The sequence below is a fragment of the Octodon degus genome, unplaced genomic scaffold (assembly GCF_000260255.1).
Source record: "Octodon degus isolate 3935 unplaced genomic scaffold, OctDeg1.0 scaffold00015, whole genome shotgun sequence".
Classification (NCBI taxonomy): Eukaryota; Metazoa; Chordata; class Mammalia; order Rodentia; family Octodontidae; genus Octodon; species Octodon degus.
Window position 1 is genome coordinate 23,013,407 of NW_004524591.1, and position 13,686 is coordinate 23,027,092.

Sequence of the window (13,686 nt, forward strand, 5' to 3'; positions counted from 1 at the left end):
TTAATTTTGGAAATTTTTATTTATATTCTAATTTCACAAGGGTTTTTTTTTTTAAGGGGTTGTGGGTGGCAAGAGAAAAATCTCCTGAAATATTCAAGTCTAAATTGCTGGAAGTATAAAAGCTATAATAACACTGTGAGCAACAGGAGTCCAGTGACAGCAGAGCATTTCCCTTAAAGAGCAAAGGAACAAGGGTGAAGGGCTACCCCCGAAGGGATGGGGAACCAAGTCCAGGCACAGCACAAATTAGGCTTTATCTAACACTGCCGTGCTGTAAAAAAGAAAATAGATATCGAATGGCCATTTTACTAATACCACATATTCAACTTCTTGAACTGTGACCTAAATTCTGTCACCTAACTCTTCACATGTCTTGCTGGCCCCACACTAATTACAAATGCAATTCCTCACACTCTGGAATGTATTTTTCTTGTGCTCAGCACTGTGCTGCCGACAAATTGTAAATCTAACTTCACGCATGTGCGCACGAACACACGCACAATGAATTGAATAAAAACCACTTACTTCTATTTCCATATGGATACAGCTTGCTAAACCATCTCTTGCGATACCTTCTACGGTGTCCCTATTTAATCCATAACTGTAACTGCCATAATTAAATGTTAGAATGAATTTCCCCTAGAATTTGAAAAGCATAAAGATATTCATGTAACAGAAGCCATAATGAAATTTGGTATAAGTAAAATAACTTGATCTCTTATTTTGAACAAATATTAGCAACTGTAGGAATGACAAAATGATAACATGGTTATGAAATTGAACATTAAGTAGTGATAGAGAAATTTATTCAGATCCTCAGCTGATCAAAAAAATGGTTTGTGGAAATAATCTGTTGACAAAATATTAGAGGAGGGTAAGGATTGAATCTTACTGTATGACAGACCATTTGGATTCCCTACCCACTAACTACCAAAGCCATACCATAATTCTTCATTAGAGACAGTGGAACCAATAGCCTGCTCTTTGCCTCTACCATTTCAGCTCTGTCAACAACCCAGGTAGTCCATAAAAGGTTCTTATTTGCCAAACCTTTGCATTCCAAGATAAACCATGAGTTACAGATGATTTCTTTTCTTTTCCTTTTTTACTGTATTTAGGACAGGGTCTACAGGTCTCATTTCGTAGATTGGACTCATAGTGATCCTCCTGTTTTCAGCCACAGATAATTTCTGATGGCTATGATATACATAGACAGTTTCAACACTAAAAAATGGGCTCACCACATTTTTTCTTCATAAATAATCTTTTATTGAAACTTTTCCAAATATTATTCAGCAGAATTGTAGCCCTAGTCATCTGAAAACAAATAGCACCCTGTCTATATTGCAGAAGCTCAGTTCTTCCAGCAGCTGTACTCCCTTGAAAAAAATGTGAATAAAAACTACATAACTCAAAATTGCTTGACTCTTTCATTGACAATATTATATTTATTAAACCACTAGGTCTAATCTAAACTGAGAAGCTGATGACAATAAAAGGAACAGAAATGTGGGTGACCTTAGTAAGTGTCGTTTCTGATATATCTGATTTTAAAGCAAATAAAAAGGGAGACCTTCCAGGGCTGCACTGAATCTCGCCAAAGGGCAGCAACATCATTAAGAATAGCATGTAGTTAAGAGTCTACTGCTACCCTCTTGGGCCCAGACATTCTGGAGATCTGTACAGATGGAGGATGGGCTATCTGTCATGGGAAAGATGTTGAGCAAGAGTCACAGGATTTCTCTTGGGATTGGCTGGGGCTCTGGGAGATGTGCCTCCTTCGGGCAATGAGGAAAAACCATACCATACCATAATCAAAAGAAGTTTCTGTTATGTATAGTATTTCCAAAGGTAAAACACAAAACAATCCTTAAAATTGTACTTCTTCAATATTATACTGTCTTTGTTCTCTGGAAAAAAATATGACTCCTTTTCCTTATATATACATATATACATATGATATATTCCTAACCCTAGGTATCTAGCTCTCCAAGTATATATGCTTTATCTTCTACAGTGTGTGAAGGTTAATTTCATGTGTTGATTTAGAGGATGTCTGAGGATGAGATTAACATTTAAATTGGGGAACAGAGCAGCATACTGCCCTCCACAATGTAAGTGGCTTCACTAGTCAGGGGAAGACCTATATGGGACAAAAAGGTCAGCTTCTGGACTGCACCACCCACTTTCCTGGGCACAGGTGGGCGGGCCCACACTGCAGATTTCGGCTTGCCAATTTCTATAAACAGATAAGTAGAGTCCTTTGATTATCTCCTTCTATATACATCCATACACCCTATTGGTACTGTTTTTGTGGAAAAACCTGGCTAATACTCTATCACCCTGTTTTCAAAATGTATAGATATTTGAATTACTTTTCACATAAGTGTTTGCTTACTTGTGTGTACAAGGACATTCTTTGTAGATCTCCAAAACATTTTCTAGATGGATGCAGGGCTAGGAGAAATCTTATCTATCTATCTATCTATCTATCTATCTATCTATCTATCTATCTAGCTATCTAGCTATCTAGCTATCTAGCTATCTAGCTATCTAGCTATCTAGCTATCTAGCTATCTAGCTATCTAGCTATCTGTCTATCTAATCCCTCTAAATTGATTTGTTAAGCATTAGGATGACGTAGTCTCTTATTTTGGCTATAATACTCCTTCATTTCTTGCTGCATGTGGATTTTCATAAATAACAATGGTCATACTTCAAAAATTTCCAGGTCTATGCTTTCATTTCCACAAGGCAAAGAAATGAAATCACCCACTTACTTCTGTGGGTAAGTGATCACATATGTGCCTGTAAAAAGGGTTCAGGTGTCTGTGGGGCACATTGTGGAATGATCTGCAGCTTGGGGGAGGCGTCTGATGGAGGAGGCCTGTGGATATGGAAGGGTACAGGTCATATGTTATACCTGTCACAGCAGGGAAGTGTGACTGCCCACAGGAGGTGTTGAGGGCAGTAGGCCAGGGTGTCTGTCGAAGGAGGTCATGCTGTCTGGGTAGGAGTTGTGGGTGTGAGAGGCATCTATCTACATACAGAGGGCTGAGGGTATGGGTGTGACTGGGGCATCTGACAATGTGTCATGAATTTATAATCTCTAGGTTTATCTCCTCAAGAAACAGTCTCACACTCATGTTGAAACTAAGGCAAAATTCAAGTAGAAGAAAATTATAGTATATTAAAGTAATATATGTTAACAGAAACAGTAAAAATGAATACTTCTCAAACACATGGGGATTTTTATGGGGAATGCAAAACTACAGGCTAAATATAACATGGAAGTATAGTGATTTCTTAAGACTAGGAACTGAACCAGACTCACTTGACTTCAGACCTGAGAAGGTGAGGAACATAAGGGCAGCAGGTAGAGTACTCAACAACGGTGAACACAACCAATGGGAAAATATCTCAAAATCTACCAGGAAAACTTAACAATAATTTTGGGAACTAGTTATCTTTTAACCTAGAGTCTTAAAAGAGCCTGTAGCCATACCATCCTAAATGTGCCCAATCTTGTTTTAAAAGTCTTAAGAGAATGGCTCTTAGTACTATCAAGATAACTTATCCAATCTCTAGTAAGGCTTTTAGGAAGGAAATTCCAGAGGACTCAATAAATTCAACTAAGTCCCAAAACAGAGCCATTAGAAAATAAATTATAAAAGAAAGAAAATAAATTATAACAACCACAATATCTTTTTGACAACATTAGAGGAGAAAGAGCCCTGAGAGTGTAGAACATTCTCATTGGCATTTCTGGGGTAGTGTCTAAGAAGTACAGAGTGTGCAGAGTTGGTCCTTCAGAATGAACTATGGGGGGCTGCAGAGCTTAAATGCTCAGAGATGCTTAAATGATACCTGATGATGCATACTGAGGGTCCAATCCAGGGTCATTATTAAGGGGTAAAGACAAAGACTAGAGGACAAAAGAGAAGGAGGCAGAGGAGGGGAAGACAGAGCTGTCAGTGTCACCAACTGGAGGCGATCTTTCAAAGGCAATAACAGATCAGGTCCTCATATGGCCATTCAAGAAAGCTTTAGAAGGGCCGGGGAGATGGCTCAGTAGAATAAGTGCTTCCATGGCAAGCACAAGGGCCTGAGTTCAATCTCCGGTTCCAGAAAAAAAAAAAAGAAAAGAAAACAGAAAGCTTTAGAAGTAAATGCAGCAGTGTGGGATTCATTCAGCAATGGAAAGGACAACATTAACAAAAATAAGGCTGATGGTGATGAAAAAGCAGCTTTAACTGAAGTCCAGAGTGGGTATATTCTGACATCTGCATGCACTTTCAATAGATCACACATGATAGGATTGTGGGGACTACCTTTCTGTACGAAGGCCAAAAAGATATAAATAATTTTTTTAAGTGAATTCAGAGACAAGGGTGCTGTGCATTACTAACAATGACTAGATTATCAGAGTTTCAGTAAAAGCAAAACACATAAACAAGAATATTTCAACTCAAAAGAGATTTACAAGTACAAAATTTAACTTTTTCTTTTAAAAAAAATCACTATTTCTTACTATTTCTGAAGTAGAACACATATTACTTATACAATAAAAATAAAGAAAAAACCTTACCATGTTAAGCATTTCATCAAAAACTTCTTGAGAGATAAAATGATAATCAACTCGATCGCCTTCTCCAAAATATGGTGGCCTGGTAGTGTGACAGGCTCTGAAATCACAAAATAGATAACCTTGTTTATTTCTATTACCTTGAAATTCAAAATGGAGGTTTTAGTAAACAAAATGTTTAAAAACCTGAAATTGGTCCATGCAGCATAAATCATAAAATAACCTAATTGTGAAGATACTATGGTTGCAAAGGACTAGACTAGACTCAATCACCTACAGACTATAAGGATTATGGAAATGCCTTCTGAATCACCCCTTCTGCCATCACCTAATAATTCTAGAATAAGTACAATAGCGTACATTACTCACCCAACTGCTTTCATGTTCTCTCTGCTCTATGAGTATTTTCTGCAGGCTCCCCTCCACCTTACTGGCCCACTTGTTTTGTAGGACTCAACTGTCACCTCTCCCAGCATTTCCACTGAGTTCCTGTGGCTACACTGTGCCCCTCTTCATATGCCCATAGCCCCAACTGTGCCAGTTGTAGTCTAATGATTGTTAGAGTTCCATTTCCTCCAACACTTGAGGGCAAAGACTTCTCATTCACCCTGTGCTACAGCACATGCCAGTATTATATTTGACCTTTCTATGGAACTCTATAAGACCAATGCTGAATGGAATTCTCAGCTCAACCAGAAAGGTCTTTTCTATGCGCTAAAATAACATCCTGACCCCTTAAGATCCCTGACTACTCTTTACTATCAGAATTGTATTCTTTCATACAGATTTTTTTCTATATTCCCAAGAACATATAAATCATGAGAGGAAGACTTTGTCTTGTTCATTTTCATTCCCATGGCCTCACATAGAGCATATATTCACGAAGTAACTATAAAATGGATAGAAGCAAAAGGCACAAATGGAGCTAACAGCAGCTGGGAACTCCACTGTATAGATAACTATGAAAGTAAGTTGCCAAAGGTCACACTGACCACTACCCAAGACCCTTGATTTGAGGACATTCTGCCCTCCCAGTGTTAAGTTATGGGAGAGCAAACTGGTTTTTAGATCACACTGTGATTTTTAAAATAAAAGATGATAATAGCTAAACACTTGACATGTTACTTCACTTAGTTTTTTTTAAAAAAACCATGAGGCAGATATTATTTCTCATTTCTATTTTACAAATGATGAAACTGAGGCACAATTATGTACATTCCTAAGTATCAACATCCACATGACTCCAAAGTAAGCTCTTTGTAACAGCATAGTAATTAAGAGCGTAAACTTGCAAACTCAAAATCTACCAATCATAAAATCAAAGGCAAATATTTGTATCTCACATGACTGTTCCCCTCCTATTATAATCAATTATCAATGGCACTAGGACACCTGAGGGTCTTCACATTAAAGTTGCAGACTCCGGAAAGAGTATGCATCTTCAGAGAGACTGTTGAAACACACTTGTTTTGTGGTTTGAATGCACAGGTATTTCTTCCCCTGCCTTGGCAGAGACCTGAGACCCTCTGTCTACTCATGTCCCTGACAGTTAGGGAAGATAAGCGTGTGGCCTACTATCCTGTGCTGCAAACCCTTCGCACAATCTTTACATGCTACACCGAATTTACATTTCCTAGAAAGGGACTGAGCAGCAGGTACTTTTTTTTCAGAATTTTTAAAAGGAAGACAAAACAAAGAAGTAATCTGAGGCATCTAGGCAGGTAAACAAAATATGGTCCCACTGATGTGGAGAAGGTTATGACAGAATCTATAGCTGTGTATAACATTTTATTAAGAAGAACCTAAGATGACCTGTGGTATTTTGAATCTGTCATCCAATTTTGAGATATAGAAATGCTGTGTAGGATGCTGCCCAATTGAGAATAACTTAAAAAGGAATACCTCATAGTGAAAGCAATGCTTCACCAAACTTACTTGAAAAAAAGTCATGTTAAATTGACAAATCTATTTGAGCCATATCTTTCAATATGCTACCCCTCCTCTGCCTAAATAGATCCATGAGTTTCTTCCTTATTAACTTACTAGGTAAATCAAAGTAAATATCAAATCATGCTTTGTAATAGGAGTCATACTTCCTATTGTTTTACTTAATAGACAAAAGGACCGATCTGGAGACTAACCCAGAATACAACTCTGATCCTAATAAAAGTCTAGGGGGCTTGCTGGTTAGCTCAGTTGTTTAAGGCGCCACTTGGGGGCCACACAATCAGTCGCAGGGAACCGCAGTTTGATTCCCTGCTCCACAAGCCACACCACAGCCACCCTGAAGGCAGCCTGAAATAGCCAAATATCTATATTTGGCTAAATAAAAGTCTAAGAATAAGTTTAGATATTCTAAGGGCCAATTAATTGCAGGCTGCCATTAACGTCACTAAGAAAAAAGCCCCGGCAAGGAGATGACCTGGAGCAATAGGAATTCGGATAAACAAGCCAAAAAAGTGGAATGCTAAAATATCAAGGGAAATGTAATAGGAAGAAAAGATGTCTGAGAACAGCTGGCAAAAGGATGAGGAAGTAGACTTTTTTTTCAGTGTGATTCAGAAGCATGTATATTTAGAATCTCAATTTGGGACCAGATTGCCACAGGAAACACTGCACTTCTTGATACTACCAATATTTATACAGAGGCTTGGTGGTGAGCACATATGAACTCACACACATTACAACACACTATACTGTGAGTGAGCTTTTTCAACAGGTACCCACAAAAGCCCAGGTATTTCTGGAACATAGATAGGTAAATTAAATTGGTTTTAACACTCAATGCAAATATATATCAACAAATTGCTGGACACAATTTAAGGGCCATGAACACAGGGATTCCCACACATACTATGTCTGAATATTAGATTTCTTGAAGCCTCTACTCTGCTCATATTCCATTACTATGCACTGCCTTCCAACACCTGCCTTCATCTCTTGCACTATCTTCTGATGGTCCTCCTATCTCTAGCATTCCTTCAGCAAGCCCTGTCCTAACTGCTGATGGGACACTTACTCTTGAAAATGCAACTGAGAATATCCTATTCTCCATCTTAAAAGCTCTTTGTGACCAGAACCCTAACTCTCTTTCCAGTCTCTTTTTCTGCATTTTCCATCATACCTCAGGTTCAGCCATGTGTGTGCTTAGGTAATGAAACCTGCCTGATGTTCTCTGTGAGGAGTGTGACCTCACTCAAGCTCCACATCCTGTTTCTCTTTCACGCTGATCCCTCTTGACTTTCCTCATAATTGCAAACTATCTTGTTAGACAGCATTTCTGTCTAAATTCTCTACTAGAATGAACAGAAGCTTCCAAGAGGACAAGACCCATGTCTGTTTATTTCAGTTTTCTCACCAGCACAGGGCACATAGATAGCACTCAATAAATATTGGCTGAATGAGAAAATGAGACATTTTTCATGTCTGTTATATTTCTACAGACAAAGCAGAGAAGATTGTATTTAGGTTGCTATACTTCATACCACCTCATGCAACTACTTTATTATAATGCAATTACTTTATGATAATGCTAAAAGTAAAATATACTAGTCAACATCATGAGCAAATTAGAAAAGTAGAGATTGCTATAAAATATTTAAATAAAAATAAAGGTTTTCTTTCAAGACTATTCAGATAAGTAACAAGGCTATAAATCTGAAAGATTAATGTGCACGCTGGTATTGTTTCATGGCACTCTTATTATGCAGCGCTTTTCCAAGAAGCCACTGATTTGTGTGCTAATATAAAGTTAGAAATAAACAGATGCTGAAGGCAGTGCGTGTGCATCTCCAGGCCACCCGTAACTAACAGAGGTAAAGAATGAACATCCAATCTATTTCTAAAAACAAGAAGAAATAGTAAAATCACAACCTAAAATAAGAGCAGAATTTCTCAGCCACACCACTATTTGTTATATGACGACTGCATTATGCTTTTATTTGTCTATCTGGATACACAACTTAGCATGTGAAAATTTCACTGAATGTCTGGATCTTCAGTCAGTGTTAATTTACAAAGGAAGTAAAACACCAGGAGCAAATAAATAGGATGAAAATATTCAAGCAACTGGCAAGGAAAATGTCTTTATAAATACATTTTATATTTCACAATGAGACCATATCCATGCCTGCTTTCATTTAATTAAAAAATCAATAAAACTTATGTTGGATAAAGAATTCAAAAAGAAGTCTAAACAAAAGCATTATCTTGCCCCTGAAGATGTGTTTTGGTTTTATCTTCACTTTTAATTAGAAAGTTGCTGCATAAAATGGGAGAACTCTCTTACTTTTTCAATGGATGAAATTACTAGTTATCTAACAGCTTTTTTAAAAATCCTGTGACATGGTCTTTGCCCTGGGCATTGATGGAAATCTCAGAATGACACGTACCCCCAAACAAGCCCTGGTCTCTGCCACTGTGAGGGTGGCAATGAGTGGCTGGCCTGTACTCCTGAGCCTCTGAGGTAGGCGGATGAGTGAGGCTACAATCAGTAGGGAGCAGTCAGGGGTATTTTTCCACTCACCACTAATTCCAGCCAAAGGAGAAAAATACCTGAGGCAGTACCGACAGTACGGGATGTGAGGTTCGTTTTAAGATTCTGTTTTGCCATCCCAGGCCACAGCGCTGATTATCTAAGGCCTGAGTTCCCACCAGATTACACATTTAGGAAGGCAACCTCACTAGTCTTGTTTTCACTCTATTCTCAGAGACAAGCACATGGAAAAAACAAGTATTTACTGAATGAATGTATCAATCCCATTCCATATACATACACGGAATATTGCCTATGACTCTTATCACAAGCATGCTCAGTAAGCACTACACATGTTAACATTAATTTAGCTATTCATTCACTCAGTCATTTCCCAGACATTCACCATACATACATTCAGTGGCTGGCCATGTGCTGGGCACTGAAAACCCAAACAAGGTGGACAAGGCTGACATGGTCCCTGCCCTCACTGGAGTTACAGATGAGCAGGGAAACAGACACGAAATAAACCTATCAAAGTATGATAAGCTTTCTACTAAGGAAAATGCAAGACTTAGTGAAAATGAGTAAGGGAAGGGCAGGTAGAATATAGATGCCAGTTAGATCAGAATCTTGATGGTGATTCAATAAACATCTCCACGAACACATCAAACCAATAATGCCTCTGCAGTAGCACATCACAAGCAAATAAAAAGGATTGGGCTATCAACTATTAGCAATATAATTGGTATCAAGGATATTAAAAAAAGAAAAAAAAAAACAGAAAAATCCCTAGCTTCTTAAGTCATTTTGGTTGCTAAAGTGTTCCAGATTTATACAGTAGCACAACACTCAGCACAAACTCTTTTGCCCTAGTTTGACCTTCTAGTCATTGTTCTCAGCTTATCTTTTAAAACAGGTTAGGTCCCTCCACATAAGTATAATGGCACTGTAGACTTTTTAAATTCTAGTATTAATTTTTATTTTCGTTATTGCAGAGTGTTTAAATATATTAATCAAATTATCCTACAGTATGTGCATCCTAGAGTTGTCCAAATGTGGGCTGAAATTTTAAATATCTAAATGAATGAAAAATGGAATGTAAAGTAGATAACAGCTACTAGGAACTCTTGTTTGAACATGTGTAGCTTGTAGGGCTTTTGTGACAGTATTGGACAAGTATGCACTTATTTTTCTTGCTGTCCTATATGTCTTTGTAGTGACATCCTCAGCTCATCAGTACATACCACTAATCAAAAAAAAAAAAAATTCTTTTTGTCACACATAAAAAATAAAAGAGGAAACTCATTTAAGAAAATGCAGTGATAATTCTAAATCTGATTCCCAGATACCTCTAACAAATCTGTAAATCCAGCAGGACAGTTTTCTTAGATGGTACCAGTCTTCCTATACTATCCTATATTTTAACAGGGCCATAAGGGAATCACTCAACACAATATTTTCCAAAAAAAGCTTGAGTGTATTGATTGCTTCTCTGAAGGACAGGACAGAAAGAAACACTTTTGCTGCATCTATTCTGTCCTTCCTCCTGAAATGTTCCTTAGAAGAGTAAGGTGGTTCTGGAGACTCAGAAGCTCAAGTATTGCCAGAATGTCTGCCAGGCAAAGCAGGAAAAAGGGCCAGGGTATTCCTGGAGCACAGCACCACCCATTAGTACAATGTGATGCATGCTGTCACCCTGCAGGACAACAGCAGAGGCATCCTGCCTTCAAACACCATTCTGTTCAATTAAAGAGCCAAGTATTTTCAAACCATGTAGAGGGATTTGGGCTGACATTGAATTAAGTTAAACATGGAAAGAATTAAGGTTAAAAAAACCCATTCAATATAATACACAGAAAAGAAAGTAAATCTCTGTAAAAGATAAGTGATGGCACAGATGTACCACATTCGTTTGACTGTCTGATACAGTGCTCATTGCTGTCTGGCGCACAAAAGATAAACTATCTTACTACTTTCTACTTGTGAAGTTCTTCTATAACTACGAGTATACTTTAATAAGCACCTCGACCACATCAATTAGGATGGCATGAGAATCAGGATTCCCAATATTTCTAAGACTAGATAATCACATTGATCTGATTTTATCAATAAATAACCTTCAATGACCAACACTCTCAAGATGCTCTGTCCTTACCCAGAGTTCATATCTATTGAGCGTTCAATTAACTTCCCACTTCTAGCTTTACTGCAGGATGCATCAGAAACAAGTTGCTCCGTACATATGTGAGCCAAAACTAGGAATATCTGAGATTTCTATCAGGAAACAACAACTTGGAAGAATTTCTCAGGCTTACAAGCCAATAGGCAAACTTACCCATATCTGAAGTAAGTATTAAACTGTCTGCACAGGCGGTGAGCCAGTTCTCGTTTCCCACAAGCTTGAGGCCCAGCTAGGATCAGCATGGGGTAGGGGGCGTCCAAACTGGGAAGGGTGCTGCAACATAGGACCAGTCAGTTACCGTCTATGCCTCTCAAAGATGCATTAACTACAGGTCCTGACCAAGTCTCTATTTCACAGGCACAGTTAATGAGCACTTGCTGTGCCCAGTGCTGGAGAAGAGAGGCCTACTTTCCAGAAACAAGTTGATTCTAGTTATCAAAAATAATATTCACAGGGACCTGGGTTCAATCCCTGGCACCACATGCTGCACCGGATAACAAGAGAAAATTCAAATTTATGTAAATTTACCTTCCAAAGCATTTTAAAAAGAAAATATGGTAAGATTAGTTCTTCAGTTTTTTGTTTTGTTTTGTTTTGTTTTGTTTTGTTTTGTTTTGGTACTTGGAATCAAACTCAAGACCTTACACTTGCTAGACTCATACTGTGCTGTTGAGCTAAATCCTTAGCCGCAAGATTAGTTCTTAATTGCTAAAGTAGTCTCAGAACTTACAAATAAAAGACAGCACTGCTCTCTGAATGTTCAAGTTTAATATTCATCCCTGTGACATGAGAATACAGGTATCCAAAACAAACAATAGTAATAACAAAATTTACCTGAGTAATTACCATGCACCAGGCACTATTCTAGGAAGTTTTGTGTCTAGTTACTATTTAATTATAAGAAACTAGTAAAGATGTGTCTGTCATTATCTCCACACTGAAGTACAGAAAGGTTAATTAACTGCTTAAAGGAAAGGAAGACTTATATGCAATTCTAGGCTGAGCTTCCACAACTTAAGACTGAACTAAAGAATGAACTGAATAAAATCTCCTGCATGTTAAGTTATTATGTCTGGGCTCCACTCATAAAACAAATTGTAAAATTACACTATAAATATTTTTGTGGTGTTAGAGATTGAACCTAGGTCCTCACACTGAACTACATGTACAGCCCTATTTTTTTTCCTTTATTTTGAGACAGATTGTCGCTAATTCACTGAGCTTCCCAGACTAGAATTAAACATAGTCTTCCTGCCTCAGTCTTCCAGAGTGTTAGGATTATACGCATTGCAAAGACTGTGAAAACAAGATACTTTTAAATACATAGCTGAGGTGTGGATTCAGTGATGATCCTGTGAAAAGCATGAAATAGCACATTATCCAGTATCCCTGAGTATCCACAGAATAACACAAAAACTTAAGAGCAAGAGCCCTTGGAAAACATGTATAACAAAACCAGAAGAAAGAAAAGGTATCTCTAGGAACACCGCCCCACCCCTCCCCCCCCCCAAAAAAAAAAAAGCCTGCCTGATCCTGGAATCTGGAGCAAAGACACAATGAGGCAGCATCTGGCAGATCTGAGGTGGGGGAACCCCAACAGCCACTGGGTACGTGATAGATGCAGACAGGCTCTAACTGTGCGTGTGTAAAAGCTGCTTCTGAGTGTCCACTAACTTCATTAGTAGACACCCAAAACTGCAATCTACCCAGATATCCTTACCAGGTAAATGGATAAGTTAACTGTGATACATCCACAGTGTGAAATACCACTTAGCAATAAAAAAGAGCGAACTGTCAATACCTGCAATAACTTGGGTGAATTTCCAGAGAATGACTTTGAGTGAGGGTATAAGCCCAACTGCCTAAAGTTATATAAGTGATGCCATTTATATAAAATTCTTGAAATAATCACATTATAGAGATGGGGACAGATTCACGGTTGCCAAGGGTAAGAAAAGATGAAACGGAAGCCAGTACCATGGCTACTAAAAGGAATCGCCAGGGATCCTTGTGATGAAATTGCTCTGTATCATGAATGCAGCAGTGCTCAGCTGACCCTATGCATTAAATCTGCTCAGAATTAATATGAAATAAAGGCATACACAGGTGCATGAAAAGCTAGAGAAATCTGATAAGCTTGATGAATTTCCTGGTCAATTTGCTAATCTTGATACTCAACTAAAGTTATACAAGATCATCTTTGGGGGAAACTGGGAGGAACATATGTAGAATTTCTCAGTATTATTTCTTACAATGGCTTATGAATCTGTAACTATCTGAAAATAAATTCTTTTTAAGAAAAATGCCTAAGGAGGAAAAGAATATTCGAGAGAAAGTGACAAATACTGAAAATAGGCAAAGAAAATTTTTCTGAAGAAAAACATCAAAGCAAAGTAACAGGAAAATTTCTTAAACTAATTTAAGAAAATTTTCCTAAAATTA

General features: G+C 37.9%; 1 protein-coding gene across 3 annotated transcripts in view; it reads right to left on the minus strand.

The window, feature by feature from the left end:
• Lrguk (leucine rich repeats and guanylate kinase domain containing) overlaps positions 1-13,686 on the minus strand; it is a 143,813-nt gene that overhangs the window by 55,941 nt on the left and 74,186 nt on the right. For all 3 annotated transcript variants that reach the window (XM_023709923.1, XM_023709922.1, XM_004626580.2), the window contains 3 exons: positions 11,398-11,517; positions 4,589-4,685; positions 526-639 (listed from right to left, as the gene is read on the minus strand). In XM_023709923.1, the coding sequence (XP_023565691.1) occupies positions 526-639; positions 4,589-4,685; positions 11,398-11,517 (331 nt within the window). The remainder of the gene's footprint in view (positions 1-525; positions 640-4,588; positions 4,686-11,397; positions 11,518-13,686) is intronic.